The sequence below is a fragment of the Mauremys mutica genome, chromosome 1 (genome assembly GCF_020497125.1).
Source record: "Mauremys mutica isolate MM-2020 ecotype Southern chromosome 1, ASM2049712v1, whole genome shotgun sequence".
Classification (NCBI taxonomy): domain Eukaryota; kingdom Metazoa; phylum Chordata; order Testudines; family Geoemydidae; genus Mauremys; species Mauremys mutica.
The window spans coordinates 9,919,722-9,938,535 of record NC_059072.1 but is presented as its reverse complement, the minus strand read 5'-3'; the positions used below and the strand labels follow the sequence as shown (position 1 = coordinate 9,938,535).

General features: G+C 50.7%; 1 protein-coding gene across 7 annotated transcripts in view; it reads right to left on the bottom strand.

Annotated features, from left to right (window-relative positions):
• Positions 1 to 18,814, bottom strand: part of PLXNA4 (plexin A4) — a 684,054-nt gene that overhangs the window by 120,264 nt on the left and 544,976 nt on the right. For all 7 annotated transcript variants that reach the window (XM_045028652.1, XM_045028642.1, XM_045028659.1 and 4 more), the window contains 2 exons: positions 11,396 to 11,492; positions 7,984 to 8,174 (listed from right to left, as the gene is read on the bottom strand). In XM_045028652.1, the coding sequence (XP_044884587.1) occupies positions 7,984 to 8,174; positions 11,396 to 11,492 (288 nt within the window). The remainder of the gene's footprint in view (positions 1 to 7,983; positions 8,175 to 11,395; positions 11,493 to 18,814) is intronic.

Sequence of the window (18,814 nt, the reverse complement as noted above, 5' to 3'; positions counted from 1 at the left end):
TGCCATATGAGATGATGAAGGAAAGGTGCTTCTCATGATGGTTCCAAAGGCCTTTGCTGCCCATTCACATGATGCCCTGGGTGCCATCTGCCAGCACTGGCATGGATCATGCCACAGTGAAATGATGGGGCGTGGGAATTCCCTGTTAGATGTTCTCACCTGTTTGCTATTAGCACTGCCAGCTGGGAAGCCATGCTGGCAGCTAGATTCTTGCCTTGCAGTTTCCCCGGCAAAGATATCCTAGATGCTGGCAAGAGCTGGGAGAACCTGGCGGCTCTCTGCTGCTTTCCAGTGCTGAGTTTGAAACACCTCCCACAAACTGCACTGTCAAGGCCCCACCTGCCATTACCGTGGGCACCAGAGTGATGATGGACCCCATGGGAGAGGACCAAGGACTGCAAAGGGGTATGGTATTGGGATTTGCAACCCACCTCCTACAGCTATAGGACTGCTCCACTGACTCTCCAGTATCTGTGCCACCAACCCAGTTTGTACCAGCATGCAAAGGACAGAGACTGTATATAAGAGGGGAGATGGTGAGTTATATTCCCTAGGCCACGTATGCATAGATAGCTGGCAACAGTGGGTGTGTAGCTAAATTATAGCCCCAAAGGGTGCCAATCAGTAACAACTCAGGACCCAGCTGCTACAGCTGCTAGCTAAACGCATAACAGGCAGCATACGGAATAGAACTGACACTCTTCTGCTGCAAAAGCAGACATCTCTTCTCCGTGCAGCCCTTAGGCTTCAGAGCGGAAGTGGGTGAGACACTGGCAGACCCCGGAGCAGATCTGACTGTACTCTATCCAGCAGGGGGCAGCTGTTCTTGATCAGTTTAAGTTTGAGAAAGCTCGATTTTGCAGAAGCTCCTGTAACAGGCCCAGCCTGGAGACGGCACAGTGAGCCTTGGTGTAAGGGGTAACCTGCTGCAGCCTGCTCTTTGCAATGAACCAGCGTTTTTCCAGTGGTGATGAAGTGCCCCGCCATATCATCCCCACCAAACCTGGCAGCTCCAAATCACCAAAGTGAGAATGATCATTTGTTCTGTCCATTGGTGTTTCTTTGAGAGCTTCACACTGGAGCCAGTTTGAGCTAATCTCCTAAATCCAAAAAAAAAACCCTTCTCCACAGCTGACTGCAATTTCTACACCAGGCCAAGCAAAAAAAGCCCCCATTCCAATGCCCCTGAAGTTGGAATCTGAGATTCAAATCCCAGCTCTGTGTGTCACTCCCACCTCTGACACCTAGTAAGATGCTTAATTCCTGTGGGACGGTGCCTTGAACACAATGTTCTCAGAAACAGCTGAGGAGATTTTCCTCAGCCTTGCCAAAGATTTCACCTTTGGGTGGAGATGCTGTGGTGCTAGGAGCTACGGAAAGGCAATTAGAGAGAGAGAGAGAGAGATGAGAATTTTTCAGAAAGCGAGGAGTATGTTTAAAGAGTAGAGCTAGCAGAAAACAGAATTTTCTGTCCAGCAGGAAACTCCAACATTTTGAAATTTGTTTTCTCCTGTATTGCGACAAAAAGTCAAAATCTTGAAATGTTTCCCAGAGTGGAAACCTTCCATTACTGTTGTTCTTCACGATATGTTGCACGTGTCCATTCCACGCTAGATGCCTATGCGCCCCAAGCACAGTTGCTGGAATTTTTTCCCCTCAGCGGCACCCGTTGAGGCAGCTTGAGAGCCCTCTGCTGCCGCAGGCCGTTAGTGCCAGTATAAAGTATCCGACAGCCCCTTCAGTTCCTTCTTTCCGGAAAACTCCGACATAGGGGGGCAGGAGGGTGGGTTGTGGAATGGACATCTGCAGCACAGCTTGAAGAACAACAGTTACGGAAGGTTAGTAACCGTTTTTTTTTCTTCGCGTGATTGCACATGTGCATAACGCTCTAGGTGACGCCCAAGCAGTTGACTAGGCGGAAGGATCGGAGTTAATGAACACACAGACTGCAGCAGAGCTCAACAGTACAGCTCAGCCAAACTTGGCAGCATCTCTGGAATGCTGAGGGATGGCGTAATGGGAGGAGAACATGTACACTGATGACAAGGTTGCTGCTTTACAAATATCCTGAATCGTTCAGTACCAGGGTTGGTACCAGAGTCTGGACTGGCTGCTGCCTGAGGGGACAGTGGTGCCCATCTTTGCAAGGCCACTGAATAGGAGTACCTGGAATACGCCCTGGAAACTGGGGAAAACCTCCATGGGTTCCAAAATGACCACTGGACTGGGGTAGGTCCCCAGTGACCTCCTGACCAACTACGCAATGTTATTCCTATGCCTGGGTCCATGGAAGGGTGGAAATGCCTGGAGGAGTAATGAGAGCAGCTCTTAGGATGGAAGGTCTAGGACCTGATCTCCCACTCGGAAGAGGACGAGTCTCTGTCCAGTGCCACGGGAGTGCCATTCCCACCAGTGCCAGAGATCGATGTCATAGTGGAGAGGTCTACTGCGTGGCAAGCATAGCTGGTTTCCCTTTTGACAGTACCAAAGGGTGTGGTACCGAATGTTGAAAGGACCCAGAAGGTTCACTCCTCTGCACCGGTACTGATAACACCGACTCCTGTACTGTCGGTGATATAGGTACTGACAGCGAGAGAAGGTCCCTGGCAGTGGGAAACGCCTTGGTGTGGTGGGTACCGAGATAGCATTGGTGCTACACACTGCTGCAAATATAGAAGGCTCTTCTGGGACCAAACTTAATGGTATCAACTTCCGTGTTATCAAGGCAGAGGAGCGCTTTGGTTGAGATCACACTCTACTCTGCTCCCCATGCCTGGCTGTCTTCAGTGCCGGGGATCGCCCCCTTTTGGCCGGCCCTTTCTTATACCTTTTTCTGGGCATTGGGAATAGTGATCGGTCCAGTAGGAGGAGCACTCCTTCCCGAAGTCAAGGCACTCGGTGCTGAGTCTGACTGGCCTGGCTCAGATTGGGGTCTCACTCGCTCATCCCTCACATCACTCCTGTGCTCATTAAAACTAGAGATGGGGAAGAAACAAACACTCAGCTCCCAACATGCGAGCAGCTCGGGGAGCTTGGATCTGGGTGCAAACTTTGCTATGTTGGGCCCCTCTGGGATCAAACGGTAGGATTTTCAAAAGCACTCCGCGTTGATCGAACTCTGCTCCCAATGATGTCAGTGGGAGTTTTACCAGCTGACTTCAGTGAAAGCAAGTTGAGGCCTACACAGCGCTTTAGAAAAGCCCATTCATTGTGCAACTTTGGCCACTGCCATGAGTAATTAAACATGGGGGAGGCCTCATTTCTTAGAAGACCGGATTAAGGAGGCTACCAGATCAGCAAGCTGAAAATGGAGTGTTTGTGCTAAACGTCAGCTAAAAGACAGAATGCCTGAGCGAGCTAAGAGAAGAGGGGAGACACCCTGGGAACCAATTACTAAGAGCAAGCTAACAACGGGCAAGAGAATCAGGGGTGTAACCATGAAGTAAAGAGTGAAGTCGAACATGGACAGAGCACGCTGTGTATGGGTTAGTTCCTGCAAAGTAACTAAGCCAATCCCAAAATGCGGGATGCAATGTAGAGTGAATGTAATGTGATGTGTAAAGGTATATAAAAGGAAGGGGGCTGCTGTGTAACTTTGGATGTGTGGCATGCCCTGTACCCAGCCCCTACGCTTGAGCCTGATCGACTCAAGTGTAGTTTGACTGTATGGCAATAAAGAAACCTCAGTGACGAGTTCCGAGTCGAGCTGAGCTCTTGGGAACTGAGTGGATAAGGTCTCCGAGACGACTGAGTGGAGAAGATCTGAGAAGCCACCCCAGGATACTCCTCAGAGGTCTCAGAGGCTACCCCAACAAAAGGCCTGATCCAAAACCCATTGAAATTGAAAGATTCCCCATGACTTCAATGGGCTTTGGATCAGGCTGCCCAGGTATTCCCTCAGCTCCTGTGGGACAGCGTTCTAACCTGCAGACCACACACTCACGCACACAGGAGAGCGTGTTATTGCTTGAGTCTAGATTCAGAGAAAAGAGAGAAGAACTGGCCGCACGTTTCCATCCTGGTTCAAACAAATGGGACACGGATTGTCAGTTTCAGTCTGGGGAGCAGAGGGAGGGTGACTGAAAACTGCCAAGAGGCCTAGGCACCGCCATAAATACATTCAGCCAAGAGACCCCGTGTCACAATTTACACCTGCTGCTAACGACAGCCTAATGCTTCAGCTCTCACTTGTCATTCTTAAAGAGCAATTTTATAGTCCTCTAATTTCATTGACTGGCAATATAAATGCAGGAGCCAGTAAATAACCGGGGAGCTTTTGTGTTGTTGTGTGTGTGCGTTTTTAATTTTCATCCGCTCTACTCCTCGTGGATATTTTCTTGGCTCCCCGCCAGAACGAGAATGCTCTCACCAACTGCTCCAGACATACCATTAGCTGCAATATATATCCAGCCACTTGAGATTACTTCCATGCTAATGGCTCAGAAAAAGACTTTCCAAGAGCTACTTATGAGCATGCCAGACAATCAGAATATTTCATGAGCGAATAGAGCAATGATCTGGAGGAGCCGTGGGGCCGACGTGGCCTGGAGGAAATGCCATCAGAGACAGCAATGCACCTCCCTGCTGCATCTGAAGGATGGAGCATAGATGCTTTACCACCTGTTGCACAAACACAACAGGCGCAGGGAGGAAGCCTGGTGCAAAAACAGGGGGTGGATTCTCAGAATTGTCAACTGCAAGATATGGGCTTGATGGAGGGACTGTGGGTGGAGTTCTCTGGTCTCTGTTATGCAATAAGTCAGAGTAGAGGATCTTAATAGTCCCGTACAGCCTTAAAATCTCTGGGTCTATGAGAAAGTTCTGAACCCTTGGCGGGATTTGGAAAAAATAACTTTGGAAATAGTTTTCAACTTTCCTCCCAATATCAGTTTCAAGTGAAAGTTTTCAGAAGTAGCCACTAACTCTGGGTGCCCAGCTTGAGATGCATTGGCCTGGTGTTGGGAGCTGGCTGAAGACAATAGGAGCTGTGAGTGCCAGGACCTCTGAAAAATCAGGTACCCAGAAATGCAAACACCCAGAATCACAGGGGTGCTTTGGAGAAGGCTGGCAGTTTGTTTGGGATGGACGAGGATGTGCTGAACACAGAGAGAAGCTCCGCTCACGGAAGTTGGGACCCCAGTGGAACTACGTATAAAGGATCAGGATTCCCAGCAGGCTTTGTTCTCAGGAGACTTCCAGCCCCAGACCACACATTCAGACAGACTTTGCTACAGAGTCTGTACCTCTGGATTCTGAACAGAGCTGGCAGAGCCCTTGGAGATTTGCTTATCACCAGCTGAGATCCCTGGACCCTGAGAAAGAAACCCGCTGGCAAACTCTACCATTTTTTATTTGCAAATAACGCATTAGCCATGGCGAGGACTGGCTCACCTCAGTCCTGTTTCATCCCAACAGGCCAGATTGCCTACTTTGTCCCACTTTGACCCAGACATAGGACCTTTGTCCTCCGGGGGCTGTCCTTTGCCCTCCCTCAACCTTGCAGAAACTGCTGCCCGCACACCATCCCCGCACCCCGAACCCCAAGAACAATGCTCATGTAAGTGGCCTTTGGAAAATGGAGACAGTGACTAATCTGGGGGAGGGGCAGGGTCTTCTCCTCGATGGACTGGTCTCCACAGATCTCCCAATAGCTGCAGATTTAGGGGGTCAGTTACCTAGGGAAGGAGAGCCAAGCCCTTCCGCAGTGGACAGTTTGGTAGACATCTGGGAACTCCCCCTTCTTGTGTTTTGTGCCACCTAGAAGATGATATGGGCCTGTATATTTAAGGATCAGTTCACCTTCCACCGCCACCCAGCCACATCTGGGATGGAAGGCACAGCAGCACCACACCAGGGTTCATTCTTAACACTGTATTGCTGCAAACAGCTGGGCAGGCACTGAGCACCAAACATACCACTGGGTCACAGGCGCTTTTATTTTTCCTGGTGGGTGCTCCACCCTCTCTCTGCCCCTGGCCCCGCCCCTTCTCTGCTCTTTTCCCTGAGGCCCCACCCTCGCTCTGCTCCTCCCGCCCCTGTTCTGCCCCTTCTGCCAATGCCCTGCCCTTGCTCTGCCCCTTCCGCCCCTGTTCTGCCCCCTTCCTTGAGGCCCCCTGCCTGTCCGTCGCTCTCCGCCAGCCACCAAACAGCTGATCAGCGGGGCCCCAGGGAACAGCTGCGATGGGTGGGTGCTGAGCACCCTTTTTTTTCCCCATGGGTGCTTGAGCCCATGTGGGGATTCTCAGTGGGGGCAGTCGTGTTATTTCATCAGGTGCCGACTCCTAAAGTTGCTGTTTCTAATCTGTCTCTCTCCCACTCAGACCTCTCCATCTCTCTAGTCATAACCCTCCCTATGCACTTCTGGACGAGTTACTCCAGAACTTACATCCCTAGCACCAGCAGGAAGGAGAGGAATCTCTTTGTCTACCTAGGGAATTATATGGTCCCCATCATTAGTGCTGAGATCTGTCTTAACTACCTGGTGACTATAATGGCACTCATCACCACCGTATCTGAGCACCTCCCAAGGGATAACAACCAAAACCACACGAGACCTGAGACCTCGTTTTCCTCTCTAGTTGTCTTCTCTCTCCTCCCATCTCTCCTACTGCCCCTCTCCCTTTCTTTCTCCCTTCACCTCTTTCTCCTTGAACAATGCAGATGACAGGAACCTCACAGGAAAGCATCCCATTGTAGGTTCCCCCTGTTTCACTGAGGAGGCATTCCTCCTGAGAGCAGCCTTGTTCTCCCTTTGACAGTGACTGACACACCTCCGAGTTCTCTTGTTTTGGCCAGACCTGTGTACTCTGAGAGAGGTTTTTTTTCCCATCTGCTTCCTCTGAAACATCAGGGATGGCAGCAGCTGGAGATGGGACATTGGGTGGGGTGGGGTGGGCCAGGGCTCCGAGGTGGCTTGCTTGGCTGGGCTGGTTCTTGATTACATGCTCAGGATCACCACATGTGGGACCGGGAGGGAATTTTCCCCCAGAGCAGATTGGCAGTGAGCTTGGGGATTTTTCCCCTTCCCCTGCAGCATGAGAGTGTGGGTCACTTCCCAGGACTATCTGGGTATATCTCACTTAAACATTTCCCTGCCATTGGGGGTCCTTCCTGTGCTCTGCCTATGGCAGAGAACAGTCTAGTCGCCTGTGGGCCGTGACACTTCAGTCTCATTTCGGTTGTTGGGTTTTGTGTGCGGGTGCTGGGTGATGGCGGTGGCCTGTGGCATACAGGAGGTCAGGCTAGATATGCTGGTGGTCATAGAAGCATAGAATCGTAGGGCTGGGAGGGACCTTGAGAGGTTCCCCTGCACTCACAGCAGGACTAAATATTATCTAGATTGTCTAACCTGCTCTTAAAAGTCTCCAGCAATGGAGTTTCCATCTATCTGGCCTTAAACTACACAATTCTGTAATTATCCCGCTCACGTGAAGGCTTGAATGCTGGAAGGCCCGTGTTCTCCAGGGCCATGGTGCCTCTGAGGGGGCTTCCCACTCATAAACAATCAGGTGGTGTAAATGGATGTCAATGGAGTCCTGCCAGTTTACACCAGGTGGGCCTCAGATCTCAGCATAATCTAGGCAGTGGTTCTGTCTGTGCTGCTGGTGTCAAGAAGCATTATTGGCAGTCTGCACTCTCACTTCACTTCACACCCACAAAGTGCTCCGGAGAGTGTGGAGTTGGCAGGATGCCTGGGATCAGGGCTGGGATTCAGCAGCCAGCTCCAGGTGGGGGGGGGAGGGGGCTGTGTCATCCCAGCTGGGCTGCTGTCATGGAAGGCACCGGGGACTCCTCCATGAGACATGTTGAGTCTGACCTCCCATCGCAAGAGGCAGCGGGTGCTCTGCTTGAACTGACAGAGCTTAGCCCTGGCGCAGTTCCAATGCTGAGCCAAAGACAAAGCAGAGAAATCCACCAGCTCAAGAGAGATGGGCTCTTTAAGCTGGTGACCTGACACTAACGAGAGTGCGGAGAACAACTTACGTCAGTGATCCGGGGATTGGTGCATTTGCCTTTGGTCCCGGACAGTTCCAGCCACTGGTTCTCTGGGATGGGGCAGTGGTGCTTCAGCGTGCACTGGTTCTGTCCCTCGCACCAGCCACACTCGAAGTCTGGGTCGGCTTTCAGACACAGGCCGCAGCTGTCCCGCATGGCCCCACACTTGTACAGGTGCACTGTGGGGACAGCGAAGGAGAGAGATCCTGAGGGGTGTACACACCATGGAGGGAGGGGAAGTCTGGAGGGAGGGCTGAGAGGGGTAACTAGGAGCAATGGATCAGAAATGGACATAGAGAAACATAGGCCAAATAGAAGTTATTATATATTCTATAGCCAATAACATATTAGATGGAAGGAGAGTCTCCGAAGGGGCATAAAGAACGGAAGCCCAGTCGCTACAGTCCTAGGTTGGGCAAAGATCAGGAATCTCACAACATTTTAGTTGCATCAGAGCCAGGAGGAAGAATGTGCTAGTGGTCAAGGCACTGGCTGGGGAATCAGGAGATAAGGGTTCAGTTCCCACCTCTGCCACAGACTCCCTGTGGACCTTTGGCAAGTCACTTAGTCTGTCTCAGCCTCGATTCTCCATCTGTAAAATGGGGATAATAATCCAGCTTCTATCCCACTTTTTATCTGTCTTGTCTATTTGGATTGTGCCCCTTTGTCAGCAAGGGCCGTCTCTATGTACATTCACAGTGCCTCAGGCAATGGGGATCTTTGTTGGGGCCTCCAGGTGCTATCATAGTACAAATAAGTAATAAAGAATGATAATTAATAACAGATGCAGAATTTCTGGGCATTGGTTTGAATCCAGAATTGAAAAATGAGCATTTCCCCTTCTTCCGCCACCTCAGGAAATGTGGGAGTTGAGGGACTAACTTTGGTCCTTCTCTAATACAAATGCCAAGGATTAAAACTCATCTTTGATTTTTGGTATAATAATATGCTATTATGAAGATGTGAAAGCATTTTCCATATTGCAACTAATGAGCCTTGATAACTAAAGCTACACAAAGAACTGATTTTTTGGTTCCCTGGCAATTCGGGGGGAAAAAATTAAAAAATGGTTTCGGGTCAATCCCAAAAGGCATCTCCAACTTGATCTGCAAGAATCCCTCACTAACCCCAGACCTGGGTCCATTCTCAGCAGAGATTGCCCGTGGAATGGAGTAGTAGGGTGGTTTGGTGATGGGCCTCAGATCTCAGCATAACCTATGCAGTGGCTCTGTCTGTGCCCATCTGGGATTTGGCTGGGCCAATCAAACCCCATGGTCATCGGTGACTTTGGCCAAAATCTGGACTCCCATCTCCAGAGAGGAAAGGCCAGTGTTTAACAACCACATTGCATTACCGAGTGCACTGGCCTAATGGAGTTTGTAGTGGGCCCCTCTGGGGTGACATCTACTCTCGTTCTCGGAGTCACAGTCAGTCTGTCTGTCTGTTAGACTTCACCCAGTGAGCACATAGGCTATGCTAAATGTACTGTGTCGAGTCTCATGGAAATCAGATAATCCAGTGACGCTGAGCAGAGAGCATCCTCGCAGGGTGGTATTATTTGTACAGCACCTAGCACATGCTGAGCACGGCATAGGCAGGTCCTTGCCACTCAGAGCTTGTAGTCTCCATATGGAACAGTCTGTGGCAAGCCCTTCTGCTCTCTGCAGACTGCAGCATGGACTCAGGCTCACAGCATGCTGTGGCAGGGGAAGTGCTTTTAGAACAGCTGATTAGAAGGGCTGGGTTTCTCCCACTGTGAAAATTATACTGTTAACTTGGCCATTCATGTGCCACTGACGGAAAACCCCTTTGATTCCCTCCACACAGTCAATAGCCATTCACGCCCATTACACTCCATGCCACTGACTTTCAAAAGCCAGCAATTCAAGAGAAGGGACAGAGTGGCTTAGGGGATCAGTAACAGGCTGCGGGGCCTTTTGCCTCTCGACTGAGGATTCAAACCCAGTCTAGGTTGGTGGTGACCAACAATGGTGACTATGTGATAGCTGCTATAGGGCCACTAGGCTAGAGGTCACAGTCCAGGGGACAGTGGCCAGCTATGGACATCACCGATGGCCTTCCCTCCTGGCAGCCTCATCAGAGAGGCCCTGGACGGAGTGGACAACGGACAACTGACTCCCGCAGAGCAAGCCAGGCAGCCCTGCGGCTGCATGGGAAGAGGCTGCTCTGCCTGCTTGGAGCCTGGTCAGAGCAGCGCTGATGTGCTCGGCCACCAAGCTGCCAGCGGAGAGGAGGGCCCTGGCACATTGTCCGAACAAGCCGATCAGCAGCTTAGAAGAACTTGTCACCTGTCACTAACTGATTATCAGCCGCCGCGTCCCTGACAATGTGCAGGCAGGAAAACAGCTGCCCAGGGGATCCAGCGGAGGGGCAGAGATCACGGAGGAGGGTGCAGGGAGAAGAAGAGGGAACAGGGGGGCATCCTATGTGGGAGAAGACGTGTTGCCCTCCTGTCGCGCTCCGGTCCCCACTCCCACAGTGCAGCAGGGCAGGTTCTGGAGAGAACCACATCCCCAAACCCCCCAGCCAGAGGGAGGGCCTCTAGATGCCGTAGGGACAGTGAAGTGGGAAGATGCAGAGCTGAGGAGGAGGAAGGAAGTAGGAGAGAGGAGAAGCGAGTGAAGGGAGAAGCAGGGGGACAGGAAAGTGGAAGGGAGGGGGAAAGGAAAACCTCTAAGGGAAGCGACGGAAGGCGAGAGAGGATCTGAGAAGAGAGGGAGCCCAGGGCCACTGGGTAACTGAGGGCAAGGGGCAGGAGGGAAGGAGAGGCTGGCGAAGAAGTGGAAGATCCAGCTGCAGTGAAACTCTGGACTAATATGCTTGTCTCTGGGATGTGGCTGAATGGGCGATAGCGCCCCAGCGAGAGTCAGATCAGCCCCTGGCCATCTGCTGCAATTAACTGGAGCCAGGTTCTCTGGCCAGGAGTGGGCCTCAGTCCTTTTCCATTATCACTTCACTTCATTCAACCTTCCCTCGCCGGCACGCTGCCCCCTCCCTCCCTGTTCATTACCACATCGCATCTGAACCGAGACCAGAGACGAGCTGCGGGTGCATTAACTTGAAGAGCCTTATTGAAAGGGAGGTGAAGGGGAGAGAAGGAGGGGGAGCAGGGATAGGGAGGGACACAAGAGGAGACAGGGAGAGGGGAAGAGGAAACAGAGAAGGTGGAGAGCGTGGGAGGGAGCGGGGGGAGGGGAGTCCCACTTCTCAGGTGCTCGGAGGAAAAACAGAGCACAGAAATTAGTAATTTGCGGAGTGCACAGAACAACCATGAGGTAGATTGCACGGATAAACGGTGGCTGCTTTGTTAAGTGTGTGGAGTGATGTGGTCTGTTGCTAAGGTTACCGCTTCCAAGGACAAGTTGAAATAATTCTTTACCTTTGTTCTGCGCTGGGTTGTCAATGTTGAAATTCCCATTCCACACGACTGTCAGCTCCACCGGCAGGCTGTTAATCTCCATCCCTTCATATGAATACTAAAAACAGCAGAGAAAAACAAAACATCAGGCCCAGCGTGTGGGGCAGCCCCCACCATGAGCCCCAGACACGGGAAATGGCACCCTCTCCACACACCACTGACTGCAGGGACTCCCACTGCTGAGCTCTCAGAGGGATGGTGACCAGCCATTCTCAGTGCAGGGAACTTCTCTCTCTCTCAATGTCTGATGGCCCTGAGGTGCTAGCAGTTAAGGGAACACCCTAGGAGTTAGGTGCATCTCTTAGGTGCGTCTTCCTGATTTTGCATGTATCTCTGAGGTGTACCTTGTAGCTGTTGGGTGTATTTGCTATTGAGTGCATCTCTGAGATGTACCTTCAAGAGATTGAGTGTGCTTTCTTGTTATTTCATATATCTTTGGGGTGTCCCATCCAGTTATTGGATGCATCTCTGTGGCATTGGGTATATCTTTGAGGTGTTGGGTATATCTTTGAGGTGTTGGGTATATCTCTATGGCTTTGGGTGTATCTCTGAAGCATTGCGTGTATCTCTGCGGTGTGGGGTGTATCTCTGAGGTGCATCTGCATGGGGCTTGGTGCTGAAATCGGCATAATCCCACAGAGATTAACCGTATATCAGCTAGAGAAGACTTATTCCCTTACAGAATCACAATCATTAGAATAGATTCAGACAATTATAGGCAGATCAGAGAGATCAGCCCAACAACCAAGCACTCATTTTACTGTATTTTACAGAACCCCGCAGTGCCACATCACTGGCATCTTACGTTTGCTTGGCATCTTCCATCTCAAAGAGACAGAAAATGTTTTACAAGCTGGGTGCAAAATGCAGCTACCTCTGGGGTGGAAGGTGGCAGCTGTTTAACAGTGCAGAGCAACACTACACAGCAAATCAGCATGATGTGAAGAATGCTGTACTGAGTTGACACTGGAACGGGGATTTTAATCTGACTACAGTTACCAGGACTGGAATTCTGCTAGGCCACCAAGGCTAACATCCCTACCCTTGAGACAAGGCTCATTGGATTTTTAATGGACACAAGTGGTGAGAATATGGGTTTCCTATCTCATTTAAAAGACCCCACTTCAGTGCCCCAGGCCCACATGCCTGCATGATTGCTGCTCTGTTTATTCAGAAGGAAAACCACTAGTGACCAAGTCACCAAGGCCACAGTGCGTGGCACGCTCTGCTTCCCCACGCGGCTCCTCTCCCATCACCAGACTGCGGCAGCCCACCTGGAGCAAGGCAATTCGTGCAGAGAGCATGGTGTCCATTCTTTCCTTGCTAATTCAAGTTAAACTCGAACTCTGGCTGGGGGGTGCCTTGAAACTTGTAAACAAACCCAAAGTAACGGCTTGGTGGCAGGGCTTAAACAAAGCCCTGATCCCACCCAGGGCTCTGGGATAGGAGTAAGAAGCTCCGCTCCTGACCCAGCTCTGCCCTGCACTCCCCTGGGAAAAAGCAGGCAAGTCTTCTTAACTGGCCTGCTGGCGCCTGATTGGTTATTGTCCCTTCCTCGCCCTCCAGGCCCTGGAGGGCTAAATTTTGTGGTACCCAGGCCTGGGTAGGTTTTCCTAGGCAGAGGCATGTCAGGGCGCTGATGACTCTAGAGATCCCGTCACATGGACCCACTTCTAATTAGCTGCTGAGAACTAAGATTACAGCCCAGATCCTCACATATCTAGGTACCTAACTCCCACTGATTACTTGTGGCTGTTCTTGAATCTCTGTGGTGCTGGCCCCTGGGCACCCGTCTTGGGTCCATACTGCACTACTTTGTTGCTCGCACTGTTAAGGACTAGCCTGATGCTTCTGAGGGAGGCCTGTGAAGCAGAACCTGATGGTCAAACTGGGCTGGGCAGCAGCTTCCATGACAACGAAGATTCCAGAGCCTACTCTTAAGAGGAGGGCAAGCTACTTTCAGGGATGAGAAAAGGGATTAAGAGCTGATCTGAACCTTCAAGCCAAACTCAAGTGGGAACCTTTCCTGAGGTTTGAGTCACATTTGCTCCTTTCTCCCCTCAACCCGTCATTTTATGCTGCTTCTTGCACTTCCTGCGAGACAGGAAGCAGAACTGCTGACAACCCACAAAGAACGGTGACGGATCCTGGGGCGCTTATTCCAGTTTTGCTCTGTCCACTCTTGGGCCAAACGCCCACTTGACGTCAATGGGAGTTTGTCTAGATACAGACTGAACACAAAGTTAGTAAGGCCCCAGGATTTGGCCTGGGATATTTCTGGCCCACTCTAAAGCACAGGAAAGGTGTGGAGACCCCACAAGACCACCCCCTCGCATGAGATTCCCAGCCTGATTTCCGGACCAAATGGCTGTGCAGAAGCCAAGGCTCTGAACCTTTTGCAGGTGGGTTCACCCAGGACTACAAACTGTCATGTAATTGCAGGGTAAAAGGTATGATGATTTCTGCCCATTACAGCAGAGTTAGTGCTAGTTACATGGTAATTTCTTTCAGAGCAAGCTAAACGCAATTAGCCTGTAATCTGCAGGAACCTGTGATTATGATTTAGTTGCAGGGTATTTACGGGTAAGAGCTGTGTGGTTACCATGGAGGTAAAGTGTGCTCCCAGGATAGCAGTGCCCTGTACTGTATAGTTGCACCCGCCAATCTGCTCCGTATTAGCATTTTTATGACACTTCTCCATGTCACCGGGAATAAACGGTGGGATAATTCAAAACAGCCTCTCCCCCAAACATTGATTTTCCTCAGAGCACCCTTTCACCACAGCAAGGCCAGACCAGCCTGAGACACAGGACTGCCGGACAGGGAAACTGAGGAATGGATTCTCTGCACTTCTGTAGCATCTGCAGATCTCAAAGCACTTTACAAACACCAGTTAATTAAAACTGGCAACACCCTGTTGGATAGGTAGCTGCTAATGTCCCCATTTTACAAGGGAAACTGAGGCACGGAGCGGTGACAGGATTTGCCGAGGGTCAAACAGTGAGTAAGTATGAGCTGCAAAGAGAACTCAGGAGTCCTGGTGCCTAGGTCTGCGCTCTAATCACTAGATCACACTGGCCAGGCAAAGAGAAGCTGCACAGCAGCACACACTATGCTTCTCTCCACCAGCCCACTTTGAGGGTCGCAGGAGATTTTGAGAAGGGTCTGAACTCTGGAGCACTTTCCCAAACCTTTTAAAGTCCCCATCATCACTAACTGACCCCATGGATTAAACAGCAGAGGAAGCCCCTAAATGCTAAAGCCGCCTAGTGGTTAAAGTAAACAGGTGAGAGCCGGGAAACCTGGGTCCTTCACATCCTGGCTCTGCTGCTGACTTGCTGTGGGATCTTGGGCAAGTCACTTTGGTTCTCTGGGCCTCAAATTTCCCCACCTGTGTGATGGTGATAAAAATACTTCCTTGCCTCTTTGCACCATTGTAGGAATGAGTTAAAGCCAGGAAAGCCGTGGGAGATGGCACGATGGGAATCCTATCAGAAAAGATCACAGGGAAAGCCAATGAATGTATCATCTCCCCAGGTGAACTGGCTCCTTCCCACAGCATGTTTTTAGTCTGCAACCCCCCACCCTCTGCTTGAATCAATGCCTTCTGCCCACATTGCTGCATGGGGAGATGCCCAGCCAGCTTCCAAAAGGAGCCTTCATCTTTATGAGACAGTGAAACGTGTCAATTTGTTCTGAATACATCCTGAGCCTGCTGATCTGTCTGAGGCTGCCTTTGCAGACAATTGCCTGATGACAGAAAAGGACTCGCACCAGACAAATGAAAGCCAGTCGGAGGGAGGGGAGGCTTATTCCTCGAGCCGCGATGGCTGAAAGTGTATTGTTCATGGCACAGGATGGTTCTAGGGAGGTAGAACTGTCCTCTGCTGCTCCTTCATGCCAATGAGATGCCAGCGGGAGCTTCGTCAGCTGCCGCAGCTCCAGTGTGAAATGCACGCTTCGCTGAGGGCCAGTCAGTATGAATGATCAGATGCGTTCCTGGGCCACATAGCACCAGGGGGCACTTTTAAACACAGGTATAGTCACATGAGTGACTAACAATATGCACTTTCTGCCTCAACAGCTCATCTCCCTGAGCGTGCTGGGAGTTAGCACTGCAGAGCCAGCACAGTAGGGAACAACCAGCTGGATCCCATCCTGCCTCTCCTGGAGCCTTCCATCCACTGAGGATGTCCGTGCCAGCAGCAAGAACCCAGCTGGCCTTTTAGATCTTGGGCTGTTTGCAGCACTGGAAGTTGCGGTGGGGATGACATTTTTAACTTGTTAACTCAGCAGAGCTGATCTGCAACTGGAATCAACTCAGAGGGAATAAACACTGGGATTCACAGATCTCTCTTGGCAACACTCCTTCGACTCGGCCGGTCTGCACCTGCTGAGGAGCTGAGCCCAAGGCTGCTCATCTTACTGTCGCTGTCCTGGGTTTGAAGGCTGTTCTCGAGGGGGTACAAAGCAATTCACAGGGCAAAACAAAAACCACAACACTCTTGGTCCTGCTTTCCTGGTTTGACTCGGAGTCATTGAGGGCCCAGTCCAAAGCTCACTGGAGTCACTGGGAGTCCTTCCATTGGCCCTAAAAACATGCATTGAGTATGTTGGCGGGTAGAGAGAAGGGCCTGTCAGTCTCTGGGATCCATGGTGGAGCGGCAAGTTTCCTGTGGTTTGGAAAACTTCGAGCATCAGGGTTTGTGTCTGTATACTGCTTAGTGCAGCTTTCCCCAGGGTATTACACAGGGTCTATCCTCCCCTGGCTATGCACAGGTGACTCCTGTTGACATTCATGCGTGCTGCTGCACACACGGAGCAGAACTGACCCCAAAGGGCCCAGGGAGACTGTCCTCTGCTAAGTAGAGAACACCTGAAGAAGGCCCCTTGTAGGCCCAGAAGTTTGTTGGAAGCAATCTGGTGGGCCAATACAAAGGGGTCGTATTAGCTGCAGGGAAGTGCCTGACAGAATCAGAGTTAGCACATTCAGTATTCCCAGCCATTTCCCAGGCCTGTCTCGCTTCCAGACACTATCACGGCCATGCCCGCTTCGTGGGCACTCGGAGAGCGCAGCAGGTGCACAATGCTCCTGCCTGCCCACGTGGCTCTGCTGCACTCAGGGAACATGTTACACCCGCACACCAGAGGCTGCACCACCCTCCAGTTAATTCCCAGGTGCATTCCAAGTGCTGCCTCTCTTTGACAATGGTTTGGCTCTGGCTAGCTCAGAGACCACCTCTTTCTTTGCACACAGAGGTTCAGCATTAGGCCCGGGCACCACTTATGTCCCACTTGAGCCCTATTTTGCATGAGACTGATGGTGCAGTTCCAGCTAGGACACCCCAGGCACCGGATTGGTATATTCGGTGCATTGTCAGTAGCAGGCTCTGGAGTTTGCTCACAGCCCCCTGAGTCTGTTAACCTTCCATTTGCCAGGGACAATTTGCCCCTGTAAAATAGATATCGATAACTGTGGGCTGGCAAAAATTAACCATGAATGCAAATCTCAGCCCTTCCGCCTCTAACAACCGGAGTCACAACCACAGGTCGAATGTGTGTGCAGAATACGAAGCACAAATTGTAGAAGCTCAAATTGCACCTGCAAAGGAGAGGCTGCTCTTTCACAGATGTAGCTCAGTGCTCACGAGCTGATGAAGGGCTGCCTGAGGAAGCCATTTGCAGAGCATACGAAGTTTGATCGGTCCTACAAACTCCAGAAACTATATATATATTCGGGAGTACCAGCTATTGGCTCTTTATTTACTGTTTACATGTACACAGATAGAGAGCAGCCCTGTGATATATACCAAACAGCTTCTGGCCACAGTCCCTCTACATAGCTTAAATCCTTAAGCCACAAGGCACTCTACACAGAATGGCTGTTTGATGCAGGGATGGTTAAACTCTCTGATTATTGCTGTGTCTAGAGAGAGGCTGGGAGTAGAACAGTAAAATCAAGTCTATCGCTACATAACTGAACTTTACAAACGTTAACTGTTTAATCCACAAAGCCCCTCTCGTTTTCTAGATGGGGAAACCAAAGTGAAGAGACTTGCCCAAGGTTACACACACAAGCAGTAGCAGAGATGGGATGAGACATTGGTGTTCCTGCCTCCCACCCCCAGGCACTATTCACTAGCCCCCACTGCCTCTGTTCCTGAAATGCAATCGGAAAAAATGCTCCAGCATTTGCAGCTAGGAAAGAGTGTGCCACAAACCAAAGTTGCTATGTAGTTCACCAAATGCAGAAGATAAGAACTGCCATACTGGGTCAGACCAATGGTCCATCTAGCCCAGGATCCTGTCTTCCGACAGTGGCCAGCGCCAGGTGCTTCAGAGAGAATGAACAGAACAGAGCAATTTATCAAGTGATCCAGCCCCGCCATTCAGTCCCAGCTTCTGGCAGTCAGAGGTTTAGGGACACTCAGAGCATGGGGTTACGTCCCTGACCATCTCATCTAATAGCCATTGACGGACCTGTCCTCCATGAACTTCTCTCACTCTTTTTTTAACCCACTTCTACTTTTAGCCTTCACAACATCCCCGGCAATGCAGGTTGATTGGGTGTTGAGTGAAGAAGTACTTCCTTTTGTTTGTTTTAAACCTGCTGCCTATTAATTTCATTGAGTGACTCCTGGTTCCGGTGTTATGTGAAGGGGTAAATAACGCTTCCTTGTTCCCTTTCTCCACACCAGCCGTGATTTTAAGGACCTCTAGCCTATCCCGCCTTCATCCTCTCTTTTTTAAGATGAACAGTCCCAGTCTTTTTAATCTCTCCTCAGAGGGAAGCTGTTCCACACCCTTAATTATTTTTGTTGCCCTTCTTTGTCTTTTCCAATTCTAATACATCGTCCTTTGAGATGAGGCGAGCAGAACTCCATGCAGTATTCAAGGTGTGGGCATATCATGGATTTATATAGTGGCATTATGACATTTTCATGAGCTGCAGCGTGGGGAGGTGTGTATATGGGGGGGAACGGGGCACAAATGGATCTTTAACAGGGTCCATATGTCGCCCGTCTTGATTTCACATCTGGTTTCCGTGACTGCATTACACATTTCTGTGTAAACCTAGACTGAGTCTGGAGCTATGAAACCTCGACAGATTCTGTGGGGATTTTATTACCACAAGTACCCTTAATTAAAAACCCAACATCAGTCTAACAGGCCTATGAGACTGCGTATTTCCACAGAGCCAGGCACGAGCAGTTAGAGAATCAAACACCCGGCTTGCGTGGAGAAAGGTCAAAGGTCAAGATCACAGGACAAATCCCATTTGTGGCCAGCCTCAGACCAGCACACCCAGGGCAATGCCACGAGGCCAAAGTGTTTCATCACCTCTCCACCCAAGGCTTGGCCTCCACAGGGAGCGGGAAA